Source organism: Poecilia mexicana, unplaced genomic scaffold (assembly GCF_051168715.1).
Source record: "Poecilia mexicana isolate PSO_F unplaced genomic scaffold, ASM5116871v1 scaffold_13, whole genome shotgun sequence".
Classification (NCBI taxonomy): Eukaryota; Metazoa; Chordata; class Actinopteri; order Cyprinodontiformes; family Poeciliidae; genus Poecilia; species Poecilia mexicana.
The window spans coordinates 28,467,002-28,491,071 of NW_028263382.1; the positions used below are offsets into that span (position 1 = coordinate 28,467,002).

General features: G+C 39.1%; 1 protein-coding gene across 4 annotated transcripts in view; it reads left to right on the forward strand.

Annotated features, from left to right (window-relative positions):
- Nucleotides 1-18,719, forward strand: part of LOC106927079 (muscleblind-like protein 1) — a 71,491-nt gene extending 52,772 nt beyond the window's left edge. Inside the window, exons 5-10 of one of the 4 annotated variants that reach the window (XM_015002396.2) lie at nucleotides 2,762-3,001; nucleotides 5,783-5,933; nucleotides 8,045-8,080; nucleotides 9,635-9,726; nucleotides 10,024-10,097; nucleotides 12,134-18,719. In XM_015002396.2, coding sequence (XP_014857882.1) covers nucleotides 2,762-3,001; nucleotides 5,783-5,933; nucleotides 8,045-8,080; nucleotides 9,635-9,726; nucleotides 10,024-10,080 — 576 coding nt within the window. In that variant the 3' untranslated portion in view covers nucleotides 10,081-10,097; nucleotides 12,134-18,719. The remainder of the gene's footprint in view (nucleotides 1-2,761; nucleotides 3,002-5,782; nucleotides 5,934-8,044; nucleotides 8,081-9,634; nucleotides 9,727-10,023; nucleotides 10,098-12,133) is intronic. The other 3 variants (XM_015002398.2, XM_088011994.1, XM_088011995.1) reach the window with 3 other exon arrangements.
- The last annotated feature ends 5,351 nt before the right edge of the window (nucleotides 18,720-24,070 follow it).

Here is a 24,070-nt window from a genome sequence, read left to right on the forward strand (position 1 = left end):
GCAAAAATCAGATCACACAAAGATCCGTTTGAGAGCATTAGTGCATAAATAGCGTCATGCTAACCAAAGAACATAGCACAGAGCAGCGATGGGAGAATTTGTTGACAGGAAAACATTTCGTTGAGTCATCCACAAAAAAAAAAAAGTGTCAATATGAGCCATTGTTTTAAGACAGGAGACGAGTTTAAAAGTTTTCTCCATGCAGTGCAAGAGACATGGAAAAAATGAACCTGTTTGTCTCAGAGGAACTTTTTGGATCTTTAACAAAAAGTTTGGAAACCAATTTTTGAACCAGTTTTCCCAACCATGAAACACAGTGGTAGAATTTCACATTTAAATGACGGTAAACTTATTTTTTCCACTTTGCAGTTTTGTGCTGCTGTGTGCCATTAGGATAAACCCACAGAAACGTGTTGAAGTTTGTGGCCATCATGTGGCTTTATTCAAGCTTTTCCACTGTATTTATGAGTTTAATCTAGTGCCAATAATTCTTGTTTATTTAACTTAAAAAAAAACAAGAAGAAGAAAAAAACATGCCTGTTTCTGTACTTTCGCACCAGAATTTCTTAAAAACATCTTAGAGAGACTTGCCTGCCTTGACTTAGAGTCTAAAGTGTGTCGTCTAAAATAAACATACCAGAAATTCCAATGGAAAAAAAAAACCTCTCATACCAGTCAGTAGATAATTCATTGTGGCTGGCAGAAGGTCCAATTTTAGAAGACAATCTTGCAGACTGTTTTCTCCAGAAATATTTCTTTGTCGTCTCTCAGACTTCTCTTCCTAATCCGCTTCACTACATCATTATCTCCATGTGCATTAAATCATTTGTTCCTTACCTGCAGCCCTGGTGACACAAATGTCCCACAGGGACAGCTACCGTGGGGCCAGAAATATGATTAAAGGCCCCTTTGTGTGTTTGTGGAGTGAATTAGTTTTACTGATTTAACTCCTGCTAATGCATAACTGTAAGGAGACGCTCGCCGGCTCACACCTGCCGCCCCCGAACGCCTAATCTGTTATCGTTTAGTCGTCTCTTGCCTTCTAATCTTTTTCGGTGGCACCTCTGTCTCCTCACTCGCCATCTGTCAGTCGCTTACTCTTTATTCATCAGCCCTGCTAATATCTTCTGTTCTCCCTCGCCTGCCTGCCTGCCCCGCCAACATCAGCCCGACAACAAGGCGATCTCGCTTAAAAAAACAACAAACAAACTTAGGAAAAAAACAAAACAAGGAGGTGTAGCAAGGGTAAGAGGAGTAAGACGGATGTAATGTCAGTTTTCAACGTCAGTCGGTGTTGGTGAACGGGGGTTGTCTCATCAGAGTTGTTTTCCAGACAACAGATGTGTAAACAGGCCTTGTGCCGTCATAGAAACGGTGGTTGGTTCAACCCGCCATGAAAATAGTTCACTCTGCTAGGGCTAATGGTGAAAACGCAGCTTAGAAAAACAGCCAGGTGGAGACATGCTTCTTTAAGGTCAATCATTGCTTTGAGTCACCGGAGAAAATGTTTTTTTGTGTGCGTGTGTGTGTGTGTGTGTGTGTGCCCACGTTTTGTGCGTCTCTCTGTGTTATTTATTATGTGTGTTCAGGTGATTGCGTCAGTTAAAGCCTCCCCAGAGCCTAACCAGCCGCATATTTCCCATGGGCCTCACTTAAGCCAGTAAATTTCATACTGAAGCAATTACATCCCTCCTTAGCTTCCTTCCGAGGTCGTGGAGATGCTGCCCCCTTCTGTCCATCACGAGAACAACAACAAAAAGGCTCAATAAATGCAAGTCGGCATGTCAATCAACAGAAGTGGACAAGTTTGTCACAAAGTTTGGATGGTTACTGGCATGTGAAGCTCTGAAGTCAAATTGATCATCTAATTTTTTTCATATTTTGTCCTTTTGCCACCAAATTCTTATTTTATTTTATTGGAATTGCATGTAACAGACTACAACTTAGTGTTTTTCTTTTAACTCTGTTCATTCTATAATTTTTGATTATACAAATTTAGGGAACAATTAGCATGACAAAGATCACAAAACACACCAGACAGATCAGGGTTGAGGTTGTAAGGAAGCTCTAAGCAGTGTTAGAGATTACAAAGAAATCCGTCTCAGTTTAATCTGCAATCTGAGAAGGCACAGAATATGAGATGACTCCAAAGTCACAGAGAAACGGATGTCCACATAAACTCGCAGGTCAACTAGGACATTTCTAATCAGGAAGCAACAAAGAAGTCATTGTTACAGAGGAGTGTGCAGCTCACGTGGGAGAGTTATCCGTTGACAGGAAAGCTGTTTGTTGTGCTCTGAATGAATCTGGTAGGACGGACACTACAGAGTGGGAGGAGATCCCCGTTCAGATCAAATTAAAAAGTAACTTTCTGATCCCTGAGCATGCCTCTCCCCTAGTGGGCATGCTGTTCTGCTGCAAGGACAGGTACACTGGAAAAGTTCATGTAAAGATGAGGGAAGTAATGATTTTTTTTTAAAAGACCACCGGAACTTGAAAGACCTGAGACAAGACAAAGACCCTAAACATACAGCCAGACATACGAGGAAGTGGTTTAGGTCAAATCATCAATCAAGTCCACACCACAACACAACTGAGTACCTGTAAACAACAGGTGAGAGCACCTGTTGTTTACAACAAACGTGAACCCTTTGGCAAGGCACTGTAAACGGAGCAGCAGCTCAATCACTTCCATCTTGTCCCGTCCCGATGTTAACGTCTAAGGACGGTGTAAATGTTCCCTGTTCTGTTTGTCGCCCAGGTTTGCCGGGAATACCAGCGAGGCAACTGCACTCGAGGGGAGAACGATTGCCGCTTTGCCCATCCGTCAGACAGCACTATGATTGACACAAACGACAACACAGTCACTGTGTGCATGGACTACATAAAGGGCCGCTGCTCGAGGGAGAAGTGCAAGTACTTTCACCCCCCGGCTCACCTGCAGGCCAAAATCAAAGCCGCCCAGCACCAAGTCAACCAGGCCGCGGCCGCCGCAGCCTTGGTAGGTATCTGTCTGACAATGCATGGAAGAGATAAATTCAGAGAGCTATTCCCAGCTCATTCCTGATTCGGAGCAATCAAAACATGCCAACGAACCTGTTATGTGCAGAGGAAGATGTTTCTGTCCTACGCATGAAATTCTCCATTATATCTGCAGTGTACAACTATAACTCACTATGCAATTAAAGACACACATGCTTACTTGACTGTGCTAGCATGTGACTGAGCCTTCTGCTCCTCTCTTCACTCGCCCTTGTTCTGCTGCTTCATTAGCCGTGTATTTTGCTGCTCACAGTCAATAGTTAGCCTGTGCTAACATTTTTTTTTTGCTGAGAGGACAACTGTGTGGAGACTACTGCTCAAATTGGTGTAGTTTCTGCAATGCAGAGATCGCTTCCTCTAGGGACACACAATGAAGTTTTGCTTAGCTCAGTGCTGTAATGACATTGTGCAGGTAAATCCAGAGAGGAGGATTAGCTCTCGTGCTGAGATGTTCCTGCATATGCCTAAAAGAAAAACCATATTGTGTTTACTGCTGTTTAATCATCGAAAGAAAGAAAAAAGAAGAGTAGAAAGTGAGACTCGTATATAGATTGTTAGGGAAAGAGTGAAATATTCAGAGACTTTATTACTTGGAAGTTTGACGATTACACATAGTAACAACCCCAAATTCTGTGCCTTGGAAACTTAGACTTTTACACCAATTAAGAAAAAATAAATACAACTTGTTTACTGTATAAATGTTATACATGTTATATATGTTATGAAGCTTTCATTTAAAATTCAAAATCACAGACACCAATGCGGCTGCAGGTTATGTAAAGCACCAATAGGGCCAACCATGTAAAACTCACAGATTAAAGTTGCCAGTAAATAACCTCCAGTGGCTTAATAAGGTTTAATACGTTGCAGTAAATAAGACATTGAAGTACCTAATTAAGATTAGAGCATAAGATCAAATAGATTGTCATTGGTACAAGAACCTCGTTGGCAGATAATGTGTCACAAGGCCGTAAATTAAAAATGAACGCCGCCAACCACTCTTATGGGCACCCATAAAGATGTATAAAAGACAGATGAAAAATCTCACACTGAAAGATTTAGAAAAATACAACCATGATGCAAAATGAGAGTAAGTCCTGCATCAAAATAAACTTATATCGGCACCCTGAGATGGAATGACGACTTGTCCGAGTTTGACTCGACCTCTCACCTCTCACATTGACTGACGATGGACGGATGATTGGAAACTTAATAACTGCCATAGTTGTTGATTTTAAGGTTTTCTGCAGGTTTTGTGAAAGCAGACGTGAAAGACAAACAAAAAAGTTGTGTTTTTCTAGAGTGTGTTCAGCTACAACTCTTCTGTGGGTAACAGGAAACACTGTTAGGAGACGATAAGACAAAAATAAAGTACTGAGTTTATCATTCAGCAGAATAAAATACAACAGTTTCTTTCCACAGTCGTGTCTAAACCTAATGCCGCTACATCGTATATAAAATAATGAGCAGCGATCAGAGCAGGAAGCCTCGGCTTTGAGGGATAACTGATGGGTTTTGCGGCTTAAGCAGAGAAATATCGACTCTAGTCTCCTGAAAGCCCAGTCAATAAACTTCAGCTTCAAATACTATCATCGAAATATTGTTCTGATTAAACCTGCATTGATAGTGACTGGTAGTATTTCTTTTCCCCTTCATTGAACTGAAATAAGAAGGTCAGCTGATCCTCCTGTCTGAACAGGAATATCTTTTTTCCAGCTCCGATTGACGAACATGAATTTTCTCGCTAACTGTAAACGGGTGTGTGTTCATTCCAGTAACCCTATGCGCATGCTGTAGTCTTGTAAGTGGTGTATATTGCATTCAAATGATTTGTTTATTTTGTTTGTTTGTTTGTTTGTTTGTTTTCCGACCCACACTGCACTGCTGCCCCCCCTCATCCCCATGATGCCCTTTCGCTTGCTGGTTTATGTTATTGCGCTTGAACCCCATTGGCCCATTGCCGCATCACGCGCTCGCTGCCTGCTAATTAAGACTCAGTCGGCTGTCAAATCGCTGAAGCGACCCCTCGACGCAACTTTTGACCTGGTACTATGACCTTTCACCTTTTAGCCTGGCATGTCGCCATGGTGTTACACATGTCATTGACTGATGAAACTGCGGGAGCGCCGATTGGCGATGAACTCATGAGACGCCTCGATTCTGTTTACAGAGAACTTTCTCGCTCCAGAAATTAAGTTCAAAACACCAGAAATTATTTGATTCACAAATGAAAACTCAGAATTTAGTTCATCGCCTTTTGGTGAGCCTTCAGTTGCGGTCTTTATTAGTGTCTTGGTAGTCTTTGCATGTTGGTGTTATTTTTTATTTTGCATGAATAATTGTTGAGAAAGATGTCATAACAATATTAACATGCCCCACGCTAAATATTTTATTTCTCTTCACTGACCGATGATGAGAACTAGATCTTGTACTATCATTGTCCATATATTTTTTTAATAAAATTGTGATGTCTTATCCTTTAGAAGCTGTTTAGTACCAGTCATGTAGCTATGTTTATTGCCAGTGTTGCTGATCTAGCTCGATAGCACCACATCACGTGCTGCTCTAACTTTAATGCAGCCCGCTGCTAATTGGTTTTATTTGTATTATCTGTAGCAAGGTGAAAACTTTGCTTTCTAATTGGAGTTCTCTTCTCTCTCATCTGACTCTCGCTGTCGCCACTCTTTGTTTTCCTCTCTCCTCTCCCGTCCCTTTCTTCTGGTGTCGTCCCCCTGATCAGGGGCTCCCTCCCGTCTTGCCTCCTTTACCAAAGAGACCTGCACTTGAAAAAGCCAACGGTGCCAACACTATGTTCAATGCTGGCGTTTTCCAGTACCAACAGGCCCTGGCCAACATGCAGTTTCAGCAGCAGGCTGCCTTCATACCATCAGGTAGGACCTTGTTTTGTTTTTTTATATATATATATATATATTTAAATATTGTCATAATGCAGGCTGCCCAATCACTCCTGGATGTATGTTTTAGCATCACTAAAGAATGGCTGAATGTGTGTTTTTTGTGTGTGTCAGTGTCATGCTAAACAACTTGCATGATCTTTACTGCATATGGTGCTTTAGCCACGTATTCACACACCTTGAACTTTTTTTTTCAAATGTATTCATGTCATATTCAGAAACCTCAATTTGTAAGACCAACACAAACTAGTGAATTGTTGTGAAGTGGAATGAAAATGAGGAAATGGAGTAAAAAAAAAAGGTGAAAAGCCAGACTGGAACTATTTGACCTTTTTGGATCCAGAGCTCAGTCAGATTTAATAGAGAGAGCATTGATTTTTCAAGTTGTGGCACAGATGAACAGTGAGGTTCAAGTCAGGACTTGGCCTGAGCCATTCGATAGAAAATAAATAAATATGTGTTGGTATAAAGCGTTTCATTGTTTTGGGTCAATCTCCAGCCAGCAGGTGAACCTTCACTAAAGCCCCGACTGGTTTTCTGCTTCCAACAGGTTTTCATTTTGGGAATTTTCTTTTCTTTTTTTTTTTTCTTTTTTTTTTTGGCTCTGGAGGCCTTTATTTGAAAGTCCTATGACACAAAAGTAGGAAAATAAGAGAAAGGAAAGACATGCGGCAAAGGTCACCATGACGATATCCGTATTTTACCCGATCAATGAAGAGCTCAGAAGGACATCGGTTTTCTATGGTTTTACAAGCTGGGAGTTCTTACGGCTTTATTTCAACAGTGTTTTTTTTTCATCTTGACGCCTTTTGGTGAATGAATTTGTGGATTGTAAAACTAATAGATCAATAGATCCTGCAGTTTCCATGAGTCATTTAACTGATTGCCACACTCTGTCCAATTTAGGTGGACATTCATGTCTTCTCTTGGTAGGTTTGCAGTTGTGCCGTTCTTGTTTTGTTGAGGGATAGTAGAATGTAATCAAACAGAATAGAATAGAAATAACACTAATTGTCTCTCTGTGGGGAATTAACTGAATAGTGCTAGATGTTCAAAGACCTGCCTGGTGCCTTCCTTAGTGATGCTGCTTGTTTACTCATGTTCTCCATCAAACCTCTGAGATCAAATAGAGATCGAGTCTATTTGTGAATTAGGTGCGACTGGGAGCAGTGGATCTGATGTGGGGATATAAAAATGAAAAGGTTTCAGTGACAAAATGCAGTTCTCGGTTGCGAAAATTAGAATAAGTTCAAGGGGTATGAATGCCTTTGCAAGTCAATATTTAGACACAGCATGCATTTAAGTTTTGTGGCAGATTGACAAACATTTGCTCTGGAGGCTATTTTAGGCCAAACCAAGCAAGTGATGTATCATCTTCTTTACAAATTGCTTTCTGTTGCAAACAAAACAAAACAAAAAAAAAACAAGTGATCAGACAATCAGGGCACCTAATTGGCTTCTAGCTTAGTTAAACAGATGTTGACATTTGACAGACAGGATCTTACTGGATCATCAAAAATAAGAAGGATGCACCCTCCACCTAAAGAGTGTGGTATAATCAAACACACACGCACACACAAGGACAGCCTTGTTGCAGAGTACATCTCTAGACATTGCAGAGTCATCTTACAGTGTGGCCAGAGTTCTCATCTGACAGCCTAAGAATAGCTCGCCATCGATTCCCAGCAGTTCCTCGTATGTCTCACACTGGGCTGTCAGGTCACCACAGCGCACTTAGGGGATTCAAAAAAGGAGGTCACTCAAATATTTCATGGTGCAAACAGTTGCTGTGAGGCCGCTGGTGAAACGAGGCCACTGCTAGTATTTAATTTTAATTTAATGGACCGGCAAATTCAGGCTGTTATGTACGCTGTTATTCCTGATAATCAGTATCAATGGTCGGCTGGAGCAATTCGATTCAGCCTGGCCGTTTAACCCACCGTGAGTGTGATTTGTTCATGTCCAGGTCAAATCTGGTGATGTGTGATTCTAAAATTTATTTATTTTTTTCTTTGATGTCTTCTCCCCTCCCTCCCCACACTCCCCTCCCATTCACTCCGATCCCTGTTGCAATGCATGATGGGCAGGCTCGATTTTGTGCATGACACCTGCAACAAGTGTTGGTAGGTGCCAGCTTTCCTTACTAATCATGTTTGAGTCCTTTGTGGTCTCTCCTGTCACTTTTAAGTCATCCTGTGATTTTGAGCACATTCTTCACCCTGCAAAACCTTTGACTGACGTTACAGTCTCTTTACGGCAGCTTCGGCGTGAATTGCAAAACTGTAAATTAAAGTTTAGGTTTTTTTATATATATATCAATTGGAAGTTTTACTGTACTGCTGCAGTACGTCCTTAAGAAATACATTTCTATTCTTTTTAGCTCTGTGAGTCACCTAATGCTTGTTGCAGTTTTAATTCCCCTGCTGCATTATGTCTCCATCTGAAGCGCTCTAACCTCTGCAGTACTTCATTTTACCGTCAGGCTGTAAAAAGCCACTTAAACATGAGAGAATTTGTATTTGCAACAGAAATATTAGAGGGAACTAAATTTGCTACAACAATAATTTGAGATTTCTTTATTTGGCACTTAACATTTTAGCAGCTGGATGAACTTTAGTGTATTCTAAATACTAAGTTTTGAACTTTATGTTGTTCAAGACGTAAAATAGCAACTCACTAGCATTTAGGAGAACCTGGTTGCAGCGACGCACTGCTCAAAGATTTGTGGACGACTTCAAATCTTCGGTTTCTGTAAACCTCAGTAACTGCTAATGCAGATTTGATCCGATTTTGAGAGCCATAATTAAACAGCATTCAATATATCTCCCTCTCTCATCTTTCTGCAGCGACTGCTCTTTAATTATTCAGAGTAGAAGCCGAGGCAATATCCTGCTGTGCGTGTGAGATCTTTAGCAACTTAATATATTAACTTATTTAGACGCTGACATTAAAGAAAGGAAGTAAAAATCTAGCATTTTAAATAACAGTTTCAACCTCACATGGATAACAAAGAGCAACTTTACATCTCCATCAGTTCTACCAAAATGTCCCAGGTGGGTGCAAACATTGATACATAGCTCCAAATAATAGAAAAATTCAGTTAAAAAACAAAATAACTAAAATGTCAAAAGTATGTGATGGAGAAGGAGCAGAATAGCCAGTCTGGATGATCAGCCAGGATGCTGCAGTAGAAGAAAAGGTTGCATCTTTCTGATTCTTCATTTTTACACGCCTCACTGCCCTTTAAAAAAAAAACAAAAAAAACGCTGAGTTTTCCTTAAGTCAGCACGTCTGCACTGAAGATTGTTGTTCTCGGCGCAGCCATGGAGGGCTTACTTTAACGGATTTAATGAAAAGATCCGTTTGTGATTCCAGCCTGACTGAGAGTGGAAATATGCATGAATAAAGTGACTTGGACAACATCCTCTCACCCTTTGTTTGCCAATCTATAGTCCGTGTTTCTGACCAAGCTAAGCTCAGTAGCAGATGTTTAAATTCACTCACCAAACGAGAAATTTAAGACTTGCAGCTGCTTTGCAAAAAAAATAACAAAAAAAAACTGGAGACTTCTCTCATGTTTATTAGCAGTCCGAACACAGACATGAAAATGAGGTACAGAGCATGAAAAGCTTTAAATCTCGTGTGGTTCATCTTGCCTGTGTGATCTTTCCTTTAAGTACCCATGATGCACGGTGCTTCTCCAGCCACTGTGTCTGCAGCCACCACACCTGCCACAAGTGTTCCCTTTGCAACAGCAACAGCCAACCAGGTTTGCTCCTCTTCCTGCCTCCTCTCACTTTCTTTCACATTATTACTTTTATTTCTTATGTTTTTCAAATCGGCTCAGGCTTTTTCTGTTTTCCTTTAAATGATGTGATTCTGTTGCGCTTCCTCATAAATAAGAAAAAAACAAAGGCTCGTCTCTGATCTTTTGCTAGTTGTCTGTGGTTTTGTTTCTACTCGTCTTTCACATGAAGTGCTGTTTGTCCTCGTTTTGTTCGGTCCATTCGCTAACTCTCTCTGTTTTTCCTTGTCTTCCCGTTTTCTCTTCTCCCCTCTCTGTCAGATTCCAATAATATCTGCGGACCATCTGACTAGTCACAAGTATGTGACCCAGATGTAGGAGTCTCTGTCAGAACAGTATGTACTTCTTCCTGTTGGAGTGTCTTGCACAGTTCCTGTCAAAAACCATTTCAACGCAACGTAGACGGTTCACTGGAGTTAAATGTTTAGGAAAACGATAGAAATTGTTGTCCACACTTATCGGCGTCTGTCTGTAGTAAAGGAACTGGGAGAGAATAATTTGGTCAAATGAGGCAAAGAATTAGGTTTTCTGTGGCAAACAAAATCCAGGTTGGACTATTTAACAAAAGTGGGAAATAAAATATTTTATCATATTTCATGGTGAAAATATGACTTGTACAATGTAATGAGTTTACAGCTTGTGTAACAGCGTTAATTTTCAGTTCCCTCAAAATAACTCAGCCCACGCCCTGTAAGGTCTAAATCATGAGTGACAAAAGTGAGCACACAGTGAAAATGCCCAAACTGGGCCCAATTAGACATTTTCTCTCCCCGCCGTCACGTCACTCGTTTGCGTTAAAAGGTGTCAGGAGTGAATGGGGAGCAGGTGTGTTAAATTTGGTGCCATCGCTCTCAAGCTTTCTCATTCCGGTCACTGCAAGTTCATCGTGGCAGACAGCTCTCTGAGAAGCTGAAGAAAATAAATTTTACTCCACAGAAACAAAGAGCTTGAAGACGTGGGTGGGGTTTAGCCTTTTAGCGATCTCACCGTGCTCCACTGGATCAAACGCCACTGCATCAACTATGGTGAAGAAACCTTTAAGCAGTCGGCCTGCTTCTCTTCTATAAGCTCTGGGAACTTTGTGAAACCTCAGGTTTGAAATAATAACGTGGTGCCACTTGTCAGGAAAACTGATTTTGATCGGGTCCTTCAGCAGGATTCTGTTCAAAAATACAAACATCCCTCCCAATAGAGAGCAGGTTTCAATCCAACTTCTTCCAGAACTTAAATTTATGGAAAACTTTTTCTTTTTTAAAAAAAAGTTAGCAAAATATTGCACTCATTTTTGTTCTGGAAATGTGTCTGATGTTTTTTTTGTTGTTTTTTTAACTTGAAATTAAACAGTGTAGGATTCACAAAAAGTGACTTTTTTTATTACTGCACAAACAAATTTTCTTCTTATAAAAAAAATCATCATTGCTATATTGCGTCTAGACTTGTATTGTTTATAATTAATCAGAGTTAATCTACATTTAACCACTTTGATGTTTAGAGATAAACCCTTATAAGATCCTCTGATCTCCTCAGCTCCTTCTGTCACACGAAAAGAATAACCACGCAATTTTATGATTCTCGGGATTTAAGATTTATTTGGAATCAACAAAAGATGATCAAAACTTCAATTGAGATGAAAAGATGGGGAAAAAAACTGATGGGAAGTAATTAGAATGGAATCGTGCATCAAATGTTCTGGAGAACAGAGAACGTTAGTCCACACATCAAATTAAGGGGTTGATTTAAATGAGTAAAGTCTAAAACACTAGTTTCAAAATGATAATAGCCTTCACGTTAGCAGGAGCTGTTATGGTTCTCTCTAGCCTCGGCAAAACAAAGTAAGAGAAACTCTCGCTGTTACTTTCCACAGCAACAGATCAATCTATCATTTTCAAACATGAACTTCTTAATCACTCATCTCTGAGCCACCAATCAGACGCAGACCTGGGGAACACAAGTAAATCAAGCTCTCAAAGTTATTACAAACATGTAATTAATGCTAGGAGGAAAAAAAGAGACATGCTAACATGCTGGAACACGTCTGACAGCATTTATAGTTACAATTCATGAATTCATGAATAAATTTTAAGTTTTGAAGAAAAAAAGTGAGACTATTCATATGCCAAAGACTGTAATATCTTGGGTTATGCAGTGTTAGCATAGCTAAGATAATATTTTTCTCATGTTTTTAAGACCTGAACATGTTACGTGTGTGGGTGGGAATTTACTTTGACAGGACTAGAGATGGAGACTGTTAAAGTATTCACAGCTCAAAAAGGCAGAGATTCAAAAGGTATAGTAATACATAATAACAAGAAGACTAATATTAATCTAAATGTCTGTGTTTTTTTGTTTTTTTTTCTTTTAACCTGTCCAGATGGAACTGGAGGTGGAGCGTGCTGGTGTCAAGTCCAAGATTAACAGTCAACCTTCATACAAGTAACAGCGAGAGCCGAGCCGGTTTGGAATAACATCTGCATGTTAGCGTAGAAGGAGCAACTCGCTAGAGAGGTTCTCATGTGAAGTTCATGCACAGTTTCACACAACGACAGACAAAAACGAAAACAAAAAAAAAAACAAAAAACGGAAGAAGAATTAGAAGAGCGTCATTTGTATTTCAAGACTTGCCTCTCGTTTTGCAGAGGCGACTAACCTTTATTCACCAGACACATTTTGAATGTCGACACGAGGTTCATGTGGGGTTGGGGGAGCAGTCGTCAGGACTGAATCGGTACGTCCGCTGACCAAGAATCACGTCTTGCGTTGTCTTGTTTTGTTTATCGGTTGTTGGTTTTTCGAATGTCAATGTGTTCATTTGTTTACACCAAGGTGCACCTTGTATCTCAGTTAAAGGTAAAGGAACAGATAATCTGACTGAACCACATATGCATGCACAATGATTTTCTTTATTTTTTTTTCTGTTCTTCTCTGGTTCTGTTCTTCTAACAGTGATGAGGGAATTTTCCTGAGCAAGAAAGCAGCTGAATGTCTGTGATGTGTCTTGCAAACCTTTGTAGCCTACCTTTTTATCTCTCAAGCACACGTCTTTAACCTTGCAGGAGTCCCTGTAAAGTGCCATGCATCTCAAAATATACAGGAATTGTACTCAAGCAGTGTTACAAAGTTTTAAACTCAACAATTCCCTTTAATTCATACATGTCTGTTTTAGGGGGTTTTTTTGTTTTTTTTTCAGGACAGCATGTTGCGTCCAGCCACATGACCTGTCGTTAGCTGGAATTCCCGCTAAGCGCCGCTGATTATTGCACCCCGAATATTCTACTGATTGAAACTTTTTTACATTTTTTGTTTTTACTATATTCTTTAATATCTGTCAGCTGTTGGACCTGCACCCACAACGATCTGTCTTTCTGTGCCAGCATGTTTTTCACATTTTTTCACTCTGCAACTACAAACTCAAATGTGTCGCTTATTCTTCTTTTGTGACAGACCAACACAAAGTAGCGCATCATTTTTTTTTTCTGCAGTTGTTTTGTTGCGCATATAAAGACTGAAACCTTTTGCCAATTCTTTGCTCTAAAATGGCACAACTGTGAAATAACCTCATGTTCTCAGTTAGATTTAGATGTAAGGCGTCGTAACGCACGAATTGAGTCGTTCTCCTGGTTTCTTGTTTACTTTCATCCATTTTCTTGTGACCTCGGATTGGCCTTCCTGTTCCACTAGAGAAAAGCCTCCCCGCTAAGTGCCGCCAGCATCATGGTCTCATCGTTGGGACGGCGTGTTCAGGTTTGTACGAAGTGTTGGGAGTTCTGCCACAAACGCTTCATACAACATTTTGCAAGCAGGCGACTTTCCGAAAGCCGCCGGAGAAACCTCGAGGTCGTCAAAGTTTTGGACTTCACACACACGCCAAATTTTTCTGCGCTACTTTGTGTTGGTGCGTGACAGAGCAAATTTAATTTAAGCACTCTGAAGTTTTTGTGGTAGTCGTGTAGCGAAATGTGAAAAAGTTCAGTTGAATAATAATGCTTTTTTCAAGGTAGCGCAAGTTGCATGCAGGCCTGAGCGAGAGACCAAAGAATCTCTCTCTGGGATAAAGACGAAAACAATGAAATAACTGCTGTGAGGCCAAACGGAAATCTGTAAAGAAGAGTCTGCCGGTGGAGGTTTGATGATGTTTGTTTTCTTTAAAAAAAACAAAAAGAAAAAAAAACTAAAGAACATAAGTCGTTTTTCTTATACATGGTTATGCATATTCTAAGACAGAGCGTAGAAGAAAAGTCGGTGTAGTGCGCGCGTGTATATATATGGTCCGACATATTTAAAAGTGTTTTTTTTTTTAATACCTGAGAACTGTTTTTCCGGATAGTCAGCCAAAGTCTTTTTGTGTCACTGTTGTAATGAGTAGACTAGACGGGCTGACTTCATCAGGACGCCCAGCCCAAAGAAGGTTCGGGTGTTTAGAGTAGATCTCTGAAACTGCTTGTTTGTTTTGTTTTGTTTCTCTCGTGGTTGTTTGGGTGTTCTTCAGGCATATTTTAATTGACGGACAAGGACGGCTTAAAAGCGGCAAGAAAATGAAACCTGATTGTATTACTCATCCAAAGCCTTAGAATGTACCATCGGGTCAGCACAATGCAACACGCCATTTTGAACCATGCAGCTGCCTAATCCACGCCATAATGCAACACACACAGAACACCACGTGGCTGTCATGCTCGTGTTCTCCTAACCCTCTCTCTCCTTCTGAGACAAGGAGTGCTCATGTTGTTTGGAAAATACTTTGATATTAGTTCTTAATTTTTAGTTTTGTTGATGATATTTATCTTTATAATAATGAGTATATTAGGTACAGTGTGCGTGTGTGTGTGTTTCTGCGTGTTTCTGCGTGTGTCCTCCTATCCAGAGTTTTTCCCGAAAATTCCACGTAGTGTCTCTATTTTTTTTTTTGTTTCTTTTAGTACGGTTACGATTGTAAGCTCGATATTTTCTACGTTATGCGTATTGTCGAAGCGTATGCAGTTTTTGTTCATTTCTCTCGACTTTTTTTTGTTGTTGTGTGTGTTCTTTGAACAAAGATGTTTTATATGAGTATATAACAGTGTTGACACAATAGAAACAAGAGAGGCTGAGTTGTCACTGTGGCAACGTTCATCAATAACTGACTAATATTTTAACGACTGTAAGGTTTGTACCTAGTCCTATAAGCGTTAAAAAAAAGAAGAAAAAAAAAGGTGTTATCGAAAAGTCTAGTTCATAGATGTTTAGAGTAAAGATGATATTTTCTACTGTATCCATTTCAAATATTAACTATTGTTTAAATATTTCTACTCTCCCTGGAAATTGGGCCATGTTGGAAAACAAGCTGCATATTTAATCACTTTTACAGGCGTAGCCGGCAGGGCGAAGGTGAACTTGGCGAGCGGCGGTCCAACGCGCTCGTCTCCAACTTTGCCAACCGCAAACAACGGGGGGGAGGGAGACGGGAAGGTCGGGGGGACCGTGGCGATAAAGAGGTAATAAAGGTTGACTTTTTTGCACTTCTGTACATAGTCAAAAAAAAGTAAATAAATAAAAATAGAGAGTATCGTGTATATTGAGATCTTATTTTGAATAAAAAAGAAAAACGATGACAGGGAATTTTGCTAGGACAACAAAAAAAACAACAAAAAAGAAAAAAAATGATTCTTTTTGAAAGGCTGAACAAAAATCGCTTGCATTTAGAGGGCGCTGAGTTCTCACTCTCTTGCCTCTTTTTGGAAAAAATAACAATAATAATAATAATCAGGGTTTCCCCCAGTGTATTACAGGCCTGGCGGGCCACTGGGCTTTACTTGTGCCCCCACCAGGCTTAGCATTGCTTATCTATTCAAGTTTTTTTTTTTAAATGTTTGCATTTTTTTAAGACTTTGTAGTTGGTGTTCAGATATTAATCTTCCAATCATCCAATAACATAATTATCAAGTCATCTTTTCCAATTTCCTGCAAACTTTAAACATTTTTAACTCAAAAACACGAACGGGCGGCTGGATGAACGACTGCCAAGCCACCCAACCACCATGTTTTCTGGGGGAAACCTTGATAATGATAATAAAAAAAAAAAATAAAATAAAATAAAAGGCCAAGTGTTGCTCCCTCTTTTTTGTCAGCAGCTTGTAGTTTGCCCGATAAAACTTCTGGAAGGAGGCGTCCACGGCCGTCCTGCGACGTCAGAGCCTGACGGGGGTCCGGAGGTGGGGGAGGGGGTTCGTCTGGTTTCCCTTAACCCGTCTGTATCGACGAGTCAGCGCCATGACCGCCCCCCTCGCCCCTCCACCCAGCCCCCATCCCAGGCCCCACCTACCACAACATGTTCTGTCTGTTTTACCTTTACTCAGAGTGGAATGCATGTCAACGGAAATACATATAATACAGTGACGGAGAAAAAAAAAACAAAAAAAAACGATAATAATAAACTTCACAACACAATAATATTGATTAAGAACTCATTTACACAGAAAGATGTATTTACAGTATACAATATCCTATCAATGTAATGGAGTAAAATATATATATAAAATACAAAAACATAGAGTAGTGTTTTATTTAAAAAAAAAAAAAAAGGTTTTCAGAGACTGTACTCACTAAGGTTTCACCACTTGGGGAGATAAAATACATGCAACACAAACACCATAGCTATAAGAGTAATTTTTGTTTCCGTTTGTGTCAGCTGTGCTTGTGGTCGATGGAACGGATTGAACAAGAAATGTCAGGGCGACGTCAGAGTCTATCAGTAAGGCTTTCCTCGTATTCTAAATACCTTATAATTATTGCAAATGGATTCTTTATCCTTTTTATGTCTGTGCTTCGTCCTTGGATTAAATAAAACCAAGGATTTCTGGTCTGGTCAAAAAAAAAGCTTTCCTCCATTAAATGAACGAGAAATGTCCCAAGTCTGCAAATTTTATGATAATGTATCGGTACTTTCTGCTTTGCACTCTGTCCCCGATGGCAGTTCACAAAAAGTTTAAACTCGGGTTAAACTTAGTTCATTTCAAAGAAAATTTTATAATTTGTACTTTTTTTTTTTTTTTTGCAACGGCTTCGGAGAACTGCATCATTAAAACACTGATGTCAAATTATTTCTTCAATTGCCAATCGATGCCTTTAACTTCTACTTTTAATTGTTTGTTATTTCTTCATGTCATGCAGTCATTTGAATATTTTTGTTTTTGCCCTGATGGTGGCGAACAACTGGGCAGCGACTTTAGCTCTAGAGGTCTAATGTTTTGTTTCTTCATTTTTGTTTTTTTTTTCTGCTGTGAACGACGATGTCATTAGCAAGTCCTCTTTCTGAAAATAGACTCAGAGAGTGAAAAGTAATATGGCGATTTGTCCCACAAGTAGGGACATTTTCATAGAAAATGGACAGTTTTGAGACCTAGCAAACTGGAATCCGACCAGGAAATTTGGAAAAAAAAAAACTTGATGGATAGTCTAGTATGGAGTTTATGTAGTAACAGGAAGCAGGACACTAATAAAGGATGCAACAAATAAAAAAAACTTATAAAGTGTCTAAAGTACAGATCCTCGCTTCATCAGATTCACGTGTTGCCAAAAAGAAGATATCTATCTATTCTATATACTTCCATTAGAAAGGGACTTTTTTTACTTATTTTTTTGTCAACAAGTCCGATCCTTTTGACAGGACGTTGTTCTCCTGACATTCCACACATCCTTGCAGCAGAACGCCGTGTACAGATGCGCACTTTACGTTTTGTGAAATCCCACCTCCAAGTGTCTCGTTTTGTCGGAAAGTGCATCTCAGATGTACGTCTTTGGGTAAATTGTTACTATTTAAGTCAGAACAGTTGAATTTGTAGACTTCTGCGAGCTCAAACGAGACAAAATAAAGATATCAGTATCACAGTAACAAAAATGCAAAAAGAAAAGAAAAAAGTTATAAAAATTTCTATTTCTGCAGGAATTTTACTGACTTTACAGAACGCAGAGTGAGTCTGTGATCCGTTTAGGCATCTGCCCTCATCTTCCGTTCACCTTGAACACCAGATGACAGACGACTCATCCCTGCAGCCGCTTTACTCAAAACCTCAGACTTTCTTGTTCCCACAAGTTTCATCTTCTGGAATCTGTTGAACGTTTGCAGTGTTGATGTTCGCGCCCAAACCGAGCCGTAGTTCATAAATTTATCATGCAGTCGGTTTGAAAAGACGAGTGTCGATCTCTTTTAAATTTTCCAAAAAGATTTGTTTTTTTACTTTCTTATAAAATAAATATATTTACAAATCCAGAACAAAAAAAAAGGTCTGGTAAGTCAAGCAAGTCACACTGATCAGTGTTAACCACGCACACTGAATCGTGCTCCGTTTGAATATTTAACGTTTGCTCTGAACATTCGCGTCGTCCTTCCTCTTCCACAAGCACACTGTTCTTATATTTATGATATAATGTAAACTTTTTGTTTTTCTTTTTATGATTTGTATGTTTGTTCTTTCTGCTCGTAGTGCTAAGATGATGTATCCTGTCCTCTGCCGCAGTTTGTTTCTGCTTGTTTTACTGTTCCAGGCCCCCTGGAGGAATGCTTTGCGTTTGCATGCTGGCCGCCTCGTTTGGGAAAGGAAAGGCGCTCACAGGGAACGATGTGCAAAGGTTGCAACAGTCTTAAGCCATAAAACTTCAATCATCAGAACGAAATAAGGAAGGAGCTTCACAGACGGGCGGGGCGCTGTACTTTTTTCTTTTTTCTCTTTTTTTTTTGGAGTTGACAGAAAAGCGTGTATGCCTTGGTGTTACTGATGACATCATGCACTAAATCAAGAAGAAGTGTAGAGTATTTAATAGAACCTTTGGAGTGATGTTTCAACTTTACAGGTTGTGTGGTGTTATGAGAAAAAGTTTTTTTTCTGTTTGTTTTGTTGTTGTTTTTTCATGGGGCCTGTATTGCTATATATTCTTGCTGTTATGAATTTGAAAAATGTAATAAAATTTACAACTGATGCAAATTGTTTTGGAGTCATTTCATCAACTTGGCTTGTAGCAGTTTGTCATTAAATTGATATTTAATTGGAACTTTTTTTTTTTTTAATTTTGGTGGAAAATTTAAACTTTATAAAGTTTAAATCAAGTAGAGTTTCATGCATTTACGCATTTTAAAAAGCTTGTTTAAGTTATATTATTTTCTTGCCTCAAATTGAATGTGTAAAAATCCAAATAAGTTGAAAAAAATATATACATATATTCAAACTAAAACACATTGATTTAAAGAAATGTTTGCTTAGAAAACTGCATATTCACATATCGTAATTTGTACATTTTAAACTTTACAGTATTTGTACTCTATGTACATTTAATATGTTACACTGCTTTTTACGATCATATTCATGTTATTTATGTTATTCTGTTAATAAAAGAACAGCAAAATCAACACCTGAGGTTCATTCATTTTAAACGAGAGACTTTTAAATGAGAGAATTGTGAAATCTAAAGCTCAATTATAGTTATGCCAATTTCTGCCTTAGCCATACTTTGACTTTATGCTGGGTATTTTGTTCCTCACAAAATTCCTCAGTCCCCCCCCCACCTCCCCTTTTTTGTCACAGTTCAGTTTCGGATGGTCAAACAGCTTTTGTTTTGGTTTTTTTACTAATATTAAATGAAAATTAGTTAGATTCAACTTTATTGTCATTGCACATGTCCCAAGTACAGTATACAGTATTATAATATACAGTATTAGTGCAAATGTTCAGACTAAATACCTACAAACTATGATTGTGGTGAATGTACAAGCAGTAATATACATATGATGCAGCATTATTAAAAATACAATATTGATGCAATATTCAGACTACAGTATATACAACTATAACTATGGTGAATATATAAGCAGTAAGCAGTGGTATACATATGGTATATATGCACGTGGATTGTGGATTAACACAAACCATTTTGATCATTCAGCACCGATGCTGATGTGATTTAAAAAAAAAAAAAAAAAGACTTTTATTGCTGAAACATTTATGGTGATCGATGCAGCCAATAAAAGTGCTGCGGTGCACGATCATCATTTCACAGGAGTTCTTTGTTTATTTATTTTTGCGAAAATAACGAGCGTAATTGATTTTTAATTGTATTAGCCTAATATGTTGCAGACTTGTTTTTAATCTTCTCGGGGCCCTCGGAGGCCTCGCTCCGATTGTGTTGTTCATTAAAATGCTATTTGAGATAACTCCATGCATGACGCATCAGTCCGTCTTGGCCGGCGAAGCTTCTCGTTTGGAGCACAGATTTTAATTGAGATAGAAACATGTGCCTCATTTAGCTGAACCAGGGTGTCGGGGCCTTTTTGATGGGATCTAATTTGGACCCAGTTGGTTAAGGAAACACATTTCAACATGCTTCAACCAGATCTTACATGCTTTGGGATTTAGGTTTGCACAACTTGGTTTTCCATTAGAGATGCTTTGTGTTGCAGTTTTTTCTCACGTTAATCATAGAATTGGTTCGGTAACCATAATCCAAAACATTTGTGTTAAGCTTCCTGGGTTTGTCCAGTCGGTTCACCGGGTTCATGTGTAGGCAGGCGTGTTGGTAATAGATGCGTCTCCACGTAGCGCCACTAGATGGCACTGCCGCTTTGAGAATTTCCACAGCAAACTCAACAGTTGAATTATGATCATCTGTTAATACTCACGTGAACTTTGTTTGTAAAAACTTGATTCTGTAATAATTTTTAATGATAATAGTTTTTTTTTCATTGAACTTTAGTTACTGGCTTGGTGGAAATATGTTTATGGAGGCTGAGCAGTTTGGAAGGACTGCCTTTGGTAACTGAGGTGGAGTCTTATGGTAATGGTTGTATTTTCATTTCCTCACTCCCATCAATTAAGTTTTAATATCTAAAGGTATCATAGGACTTCTAATTGAAGGTTTTCAGTGACGTTAATATCTACACAGTCGTTGGATGGAAAGCTGAGTTTAGAGTTTTCTAACAGTCTCTGACGCCCTGCACAAGGTCACTGGGTCACAAGGTCAAATAGATTCGGCTTATTTAGGCAACGCCAAATCACAGCAGAGTCCTTGAGGCATTTTACAGATGGACTTTTTTTAACTGTACAGTGTCCCTTTACTTTCTGGGTAATTTGTTGTGTTTTATTTGATAATATTCAAGTATTACTGGTGTTACTTTATGAGCAAGGTGAACATAAACATGTGATCTGCCTGTGTCACATGTTAATATCTAAGAAACATGACTGGCTGACTGCACTGTTTCTCTAATTCTTTATCGATGCACGTGCATCGATAAAGAATTTGCTAGTTTATAGATGGGTTAACATAAACCTGTACAAGCCGAGTTAAATGGTAATTACTGTTTAACATCTCGGAAGTTAAACATTTTCCCTGTCTGTTCAAATTTAATGAATATGTGACAATTTACCACATAAGCCATTGGTAAACATGGGGTAACTTAGGTATTGTTAAACAGTAATTTGATTGTAGCCACCTTGTAAAATGAGTTTTAATTCCATAGCAATACACTGTGTCTTACTTCTTTAATTATATCGTAATATTTCTGGTTATTTACTGCCAAAGCAGTTTGTAAACATTGGGTAACGTAGGCATTGTTAAACTGTTTTAATTGCATAGTATTACACCATAACTTACTAAGTACTTACTTGGTAATTACATTGTAATTAGCGAACTGTAATAGAAGTATGTACAGAGCATGCTCTGTACATACTTTCAGGTAGGCTGATGTTTTGCATTTTAAACAATACATTTATTATTCTTAATATTCCAATTTAAAAAAAAAACTGCCTAAGAGTGTTTCTGAAAAAGCCCCAAATCAAAAAAAAAAAAAAAAAAACTTCTAAAATTCAAACTGTGTGTGTTAAATCTACAGAAATGGTGAATTTTCAAAACATGAATCATAAAAATCAAACCACTTTTCAAATGTATTTAAGATGAACTGCATCTCCATAACAAGCTCCATAACTAGTTAATTAATAACTAATTAAAACCACTGAAGGCTGCTTCCATTCATTAGATCACATTCATGTTCTCCCCTTTGCCAAACATTCCTTCCCACGTCTTTTGCATCCAGCAGTTTCGTTTCCCTTTCCTCCTGTCATCGTGGGGCCTTTCTTGTGTTTTGGCCCGTCTGCCCTCCCCTCCCTCTCACTTCCCTCCATCTCTCTGTCGTTAGAGGGAGAACATGTCCTGTGGAGGCGTAATGAAGCAGTTCTGATCCAATAACGTCAGCTCCCGCAGCCCGCCTAACAAACGATGATGGACGACCTCCTCGTGTCTGCAACACGTCGCGACGCGAACTCCCCCATTCTCCCAAACCCCCATCCGATCCGATCACGGCTGCTTTTTCCAATCGGACTGGTTTTCATATATGACAACAAACAAGCTAAGTCATTTGTTGCACGGGAATTTTATCCTGTGAGGGCTCTGAGCTTCCCAGCCCGGTTGTCGCGCAGCAAGAAGGGAAAAACGATCAGTCGCGCAGACGACGCTCGGCCGCCGCAAGTGTCGCTTAGAGCGCAGTAAATGTCATCTGACGGATTTACCTCTCGGGGGAGAAAAATAGTCTATTTTTAATCTGTGGGTTTGGACTGAAATGTGTTTCATTAAGTAGAAAGATAAGGAGTCCCAACCTCATTATTAAGGTCGTAGCGCAAAAATGAAAACAGGAGCACGAAACGACAACAACAAGAACCTGTTGAAGCTGCATGCTGAGTCTTTAAATCATCTGTGGCACAAGAAAGCTGTGAAAACGCAATAAGGGGCATTGTTTCCTCTGAGATTCAGGTAATCAAACATTTTGGAGGGAAAGCATGCATCACCTGCTGTTTTCACAAACGTGCAAAAAGAAACAGACTTCTGGGTGGGGGGGGGGGGATTCTGATCTAAATAACAAATAACTCTGTTGGTCATTCTGACAGTTTTATTATTACAAGATTTTAATGTTATTACTCCTGCGTACCGCCTTCCCCTCCCGTCTTGGCTTCAGCTCCTATCTGTCTGCTGAGTCACCACTTGTCTTTCCCTGAGTGCTGCTTTAGTCAAGGCCCAGAGATCCCGTTTACCACGAGACTGTATGTCGGTATGCGTGCGTGTGCGTGTATGTGTATGTATGCAGAACTGTATCCATCCAGGTGTGTGCAATTGCAATAAGTGTTTACTTACAGTAAAGCGTTTGCGAGCGTTTTCCCCGGGTTTAATGGAACAAGAAGCAGGAGAGCCGCAGCGAGTCAGGCTAATCGCATTTCCTGTCGGAACAGGGGAAATATTGATCAGGCGGGTGGGATTTAATGCCAGCCAGCTTGCTGTGCTGCTGCTGCTGCGGACAAAAGGAGCCGGGATTCGGTTATTTTAATGGGTTCTTCTCGGCTCGAGTCGATCCAAAGCCGTTGAGGACTTCATTCCGGCAGAGCAGTTTGCAGCACTCTGTAAAAAGCTGTAAAAAACTATATATATATATATATATATATATATATATATATATATATATATATATATATATATATATATATATATATATATATATATATATATATATATATATATATATATATATATATATATATATATAATTATAATATTCATTTCCCCGGTTTTTCTGTCTGGATTTTCAACGTTTTGAATTGTTCAACACTGCAAATTGTTTTTGCTTTACACGCCTTTGTGGAACCAACAAACAGACATTTGAAGTCCACTGCGTAAGGACGATGCAGTCAGCAAACTGCATGGTTAGTCAGTAACAGGAATAACTCCAAAATAAGCGACTTTATACAAACTGCTGGGTTTCCTCAGAAAGGAAGGTGAACAAACTTTGAAAAAAAAAAAAACCCTGCAAATTTTCCCAACTCACTCTGAATCAGCCTGATGGTTTGATGATTTGATGGTGTTAGCGGTTGTGTATTTGTGGATATGAATTGAACCTAAACGCATCGTCGAGTGCCTTGAGGATCGCATCCATTCTGAGTCGGCTCTTTATAAATAAACTGAACTGACTTGAATTCAACCTCTGTGTTTTCTTTTTGAAACTTCTTTGTAACTTCTTGACCTTTATCTGTCCCTTGAAGCCTTTGGGGTTATTATTTTGTTTCATTTTTTTTTTGTTTGTTTTTATAAAATTTGACTTCTGATGCTCTCAGACAGCTTACATTCGGCTGTTGTGAAAACCAAACCCGGGAACTATTAACCTTTTCCATGTAATCAAAGTATTGCGCATTGATAAGGTTTGTTTTTGTAACTTATTTTTTGTGTTTATTGATGCTTTAAGCAAAAAAAAAAAAAAACATTGCAATTCGTTATATATATATATATTTTTTTACTAAAAGGGTTA